Source organism: Neomonachus schauinslandi, chromosome 3, assembly GCF_002201575.2.
Source record: "Neomonachus schauinslandi chromosome 3, ASM220157v2, whole genome shotgun sequence".
Classification (NCBI taxonomy): Eukaryota; Metazoa; Chordata; class Mammalia; order Carnivora; family Phocidae; genus Neomonachus; species Neomonachus schauinslandi.
This window is the reverse complement of record NC_058405.1, coordinates 185,582,040-185,586,361: the sequence shown is the minus strand read 5'-3', so window position 1 is coordinate 185,586,361 and position 4,322 is coordinate 185,582,040. Positions and strand designations below refer to the sequence as shown.

The following is a 4,322-nucleotide window of genomic DNA, read 5'->3' as shown; positions in this document are numbered from 1 at the left end:
GACAAGTCTCTCCATTCCGTGTCAGCATCTCCCCTCTGTGTAATAGTACCGCTGGGCCCCAGGAGGTGCCCATGGCGGATGGTACAGCACCCCGGCCCCAGCAGCCTCCTCAGCCAGCAAGGTGGCTACAGGGCCGGTTGCGGGGGTGACAGGAAGCTACCCTTTTCCGGGCATCCTGACATGCCCGAGTCCTCGGGTCCCCAAGGTGCTGTGAAGACTGAGGCCAAGAGACGGGTGTGCTGCAGGGTCTGCGCGAGTCGTGGCCCTGTGGGGGATGCCTCTGGCATGGTGCCCGCCTGGTCCTCGGGCAGAGCCTGGGGGTCGGAGACCCCCGTCCTTACCCTGGCGCTGAGGTTGGGGGTGGGGAGTCGAGAACAGCCCATGGGGGGCCGTGGGTGCCCCGGAAAGCCGCCACCGCGGCCCGCGGGGCGCCCGGGACAGCCCGCGCCATCGGGGTGAAGGTCTGGGGAGGGGCCCGCGCTGGGGGCCCGGGGGCGGGGCCTGGGGCTGGAGGTGGGAGGTGGAGGGCGCGGGGGCGGGGGCGGCGGAGCCCGGGCGGCGATCCGGGCAGTCAGGGCGCGGCGCCCGCCAGCAACCCCAGCAGCAGCGCCCCGGCCAGCAGCGGCAGCGGCAGCGACGGCGGCGCAGCGGCCGGGCCGGGGAGCGCGGCGTCGGTGGGGGAGGCCGAGGGCTGCAGGCCGCAGTCGGTGTAGGGCTCGAGGCAGGCGGCGAAGGCCATGACGTGGGCCACGAAGGTCTGCTCCTGCACGCCGTGCACCAGGTGCGCCTGCGGGCCGCGCGCGAACACCGCCACGTCCTCGCCGCCGTGGGTCTCGGAGAGCAGGGGCGCTACGGCCTGCTGCTTGTATGCGGGGTCCGCTGGCAGGAGGGTGGGGCTTCAGGGCCAGCGGGGCGGGCGGCCTCCCCCTCCCGCGAGGCCCCCACCGCGCCCCCCAACCCCTCGGCCCCCCCCCCCCAGCCCCCCGACCGCCCCGCTGGCCCCCGGCGCTCACTGCTCTGGTTGTGGGTGACGTTGGGCCGGGAGTTCCCGGTGAGCGCGAAGCTGGCGCCGGGGCCGTTGCCGTAAAGGATGGAGGTGTAGGTCTTGTTGTCTCGGGCTATGCTGGGGGCCAGCCCTGCGGGGAGGAGGGCCCTGCTGCGCACACCGACCACAGCGAGGGGGGCCCCCTGCGTGCCCAGCCCAGGTTGCCTACGCGCTGGCCAAATCCTCACAAGCACCCGACGAGGCAGGGGCTACTACCCCATTTGACAGGCGAGGAAACTGAGACCCAGAGCCATTTCTGCCATATAATTTGGGAAACAGCACCTGCTACTGCAGATGGAGCTCCCTGCCTACCGAAAATGGAGCTCCCTCGCAGTGTGTAGCCACCAAAAGAGAAGACGTGAGAGTGGTCAGCGGTGACAAGGGTCAGGGTGTCCTTCTCGCTTGTGATCTGGCTGGCCTTGTCGATGGCAGAATCGAACATGACGGCCTCGGTCAGTGCCAGATAAGCCGTGCTGTCGTGATGACCGTGGTCGATGCGGCCTCCTGCAAGCAGGACGCGTGGAAAGTGGACAATGCCCAAACGCCCTGACCATTCCCACTCCTCTGCTGGGCAAGGGGCTGCCACTCACCCTCCACGAAGAGGTAGAAGCCACGGGGGTTCCTGCTCAGCACGCGCAGGGCCACCTCTGTCATCTCCATCAGGGACGGGTCCTGGGTCTGGTTTCGGTGGAACTCGTATTTGGTGTCTCCTGGCTCAAAGAGGCCTGTGGGAAAGGGGGCCGGTGGTGACTGGCTGGGGAGTGGGGAGGATCCGTGGCCTGAACATCTGTGTATCTGCTTGGCTTTCTGAGGACCGGGAGGCCAGGGCAGGAAAGAGGGGGGTCTGGGCTCATTACCCATGAGGTGTGTTACAGAGGGGTCCTGGGATGCTTCCATGAGCGCCTTGCGATTCCACACATACCGGGCACCCTGGGAGGGGTGGAACAGAGCCTCAGTCCATAGCCCTCTCATCCTTGTCCCTGCTGTACCCCTTGCACCTGCCAGCCCCCATCACCTGGTACTTGGCCTGCCACTCATGCACCAAGTTCCGCCCATCCAACCTGACTCCGTTTTGTTTGGCGTCACTTGGATACTCAGGGTCTGGAGTCCCCTTGGGGAACATGTACTTTCGGCCTCCGCCCAGGATCACCTGTAGCCAAAGGATTAGGCAGGTGGGCTTGGGGCTTGGCTGGCCCTTTGCTCTCTTCTCAGACAGCCTCCAGCTCCCCTGCCAGGTCTGTGGGTATGGTCTGGCCCCAGCTGTACCTTCTCCACCACCACCCCCCTTCCCCAGGCTCCTGGAGACCCTGCCAGCCCCCAGAGCTCAGGCTGTCAGCTGCCCGGGACTGTGGCCCCGGGCCGGCACCCCGCCCCCCTTGCCCTTCATGTCCCACATCAATGTCCATGTTGGAGATGAGCTGCTGGGCGATGTCCTGGCATCCCTCCTCCCGCGCCTTGGCAGGCATGTCGGCGTCTGAGTACCAGTTGCGGTTCACTACGTGTGCGTAGGAGCCTGCTGGCGAGGCATGCTGCACTCTCGTAGTGGTCACCACCCCCACGGACTTCCCTGCGGGTGGTAGAGGTCAGGGTGAGCCCCTGAGGCCTCTCATCCTGCCTCTGCCTGCAAAGCTGGCCCCAAGCCCACCTGCTTTCTTGGCCCGGTTCATCACGGAAGTGACCTCATTGCCACGCGTCGTGTTACACTGGTTCAAGCGGGCGGCTGCGCTCACGCCGATGGTCTGGTAGTTGGCCTTGACCCCGCACAGGTAGGCCGTGGCTGTGCCTGCGCTGTCTGGCACCTGTCTGTCCACGTTGTATGTCTGGGGACAGAGACATCCTCAGCTCCCCCCGGGACACCGTCAGGCACCCAAGATCCCGACCCAGGCCCCGGGGCCCACCCTCACTGCCCTGGTGCCCCTGACTCAGGCTCCAACCCTCCTGGGGTCTCCCCTCCTGCCGCCCTCCCGAGCCCCACCCCACCCCACCCCTCTGGTGGGGAGCACCCTGAGCCACCAGCCCTTACCTTGGACAGAGCCAGGTACGGAAAGTAGTCCATGGCCAGGGGTGTCTCAGGTCCCAGATGGTCATTAATTTGCCCCTTTAGGATCCGAGTGGCTGTCACTGTGGGCACCCCCATCCCTGAAGGAGCACACCTTGTCAGGCCTGAGTCCGCAAGGTCGGTCTGTGTCCACTGGCAGCCTTGGGTGCCAGGGCTGGGGGAGCCACAGGGCACGGCCAGGCCTTGCACACTCACCGTCCCCCAAGAAGAGAATGAGGTTCTTAGCAGTCGTCTGGATGGGCTGCAGCTTCTTCGCAGTGTCCAGGGCCTGGGCCGCCTGGCGGTTCCAGAAGGCTGGGTCCTCCTCCTCAACTGGCCGAGCGGAGAGGGGAGGCCAGGTCAGTCTCGGGGGAGTGCCCCCTGTGTGTGGGGCAGCTGGGAGGTGCCTCGTTACCTGGGATGACGCCAAGGGCCAGCCACGGCCTCAGGCCCAGCAGCAGCAGCAGCACGCAGGGCCCCTGCATGCCTGTCGGAGGGCGGGGGGGCGGCAAGGCCAGGACTCCGGGCAGGCTGGGGCCCCGGGGGCGCCAGAACGTCGGCACCAGCTGCCGTATGAGCCGCCGGGGCTTCGGTCCGGGCAGGACTTTGGCCCTGGGCTGTAAAAGGCTTGGGGTCCCTCCCCTTGCCCCCGGTGGCCACCTGGGCCCCGCCCCGCCCTATGACTTGAAGTCCTGTGGGCAGAAGGGAAGTGGCAGCGTGTGGCCGAGCAAGCCCCAGGGCAGGGGGCCTGGAGAGGGCAGGTCTGTCCAGCACACGATAATCCCAGCTGTCACCCCAAGGGAGCGCGGGGAATTGGGGGGCACGTCCCCTTTGGGGAAGGAGCATTTGCCGTGTCCCCGTAGGGGCCAGTCCCAATCCTTTGCTCACAGTCTGGTGGGAGAACCGTTACTCCTACGTTCAGCTCGTTTTTTCAGTGCTGAAAGCCAGCTTTGGGCAGGCTCCGTCTGGGTGGGACACACGCAGCCTGGGCCAGGGGCCTGGGTCTGGCTTCCTGATGCTCCGAGGCCCCGAGAGAGGGGGAAAGGAGGCATGTGGTGCCTGGTCCTTCTGACCGGGCTTGGTGTGGGCAGGTGGGGAAGGGGTTGGGCTCAGAGCGCGCCCAGGAGCCTGGACCCAGACTTCTTGTGCTGTGGAAAAGGGTGGGACTGGTGGTGACAGAGTGGAACCTTGTCTGTGTGTTTGAATACTGAGAGCCGGGCCGGCCTCGTGGGGTAGGTG

General features: G+C 66.7%; 1 protein-coding gene across 1 annotated transcript; it reads right to left on the bottom strand.

The window, feature by feature from the left end:
* Positions 1 to 571: 571 nt before the first annotated feature.
* ALPI (alkaline phosphatase, intestinal) lies at positions 572 to 3,568 on the bottom strand. Its single transcript, XM_044913452.1, has 11 exons — positions 3,499 to 3,568; positions 3,300 to 3,416; positions 3,069 to 3,184; positions 2,691 to 2,865; positions 2,440 to 2,612; positions 2,061 to 2,195; positions 1,903 to 1,975; positions 1,636 to 1,770; positions 1,358 to 1,549; positions 1,014 to 1,136; positions 572 to 879 (listed from the first exon to the last, which is right to left on the bottom strand). Exons 1-11 carry the CDS (start codon positions 3,566 to 3,568, stop codon positions 572 to 574), a joined length of 1,617 nt encoding a protein of 538 aa, XP_044769387.1.
* Positions 3,569 to 4,322: the final 754 nt, after the last annotated feature.

What these genes read in the sequence shown, in the direction of transcription:
- ALPI (XM_044913452.1), bottom strand. Translation starts at nt 3,568, where the DNA reads ATGCAGGGGCCCTGCGTGCTGCTGCTGCTGCTGGGCCTGAGGCCGTGG. An exon ending in CATTCTCTTCTTGGGGGACG is followed by an intron (nt 3,185 to 3,299) that starts GTGAGTGTGCAA and finishes GTGCTCCTTCAG; the next exon opens with GGATGGGGGTGCCCACAGTG. An exon ending in TCTCCAACATGGACATTGAT is followed by an intron (nt 2,196 to 2,439) that starts GTGGGACATGAA and finishes CTTTGGCTACAG; the next exon opens with GTGATCCTGGGCGGAGGCCG.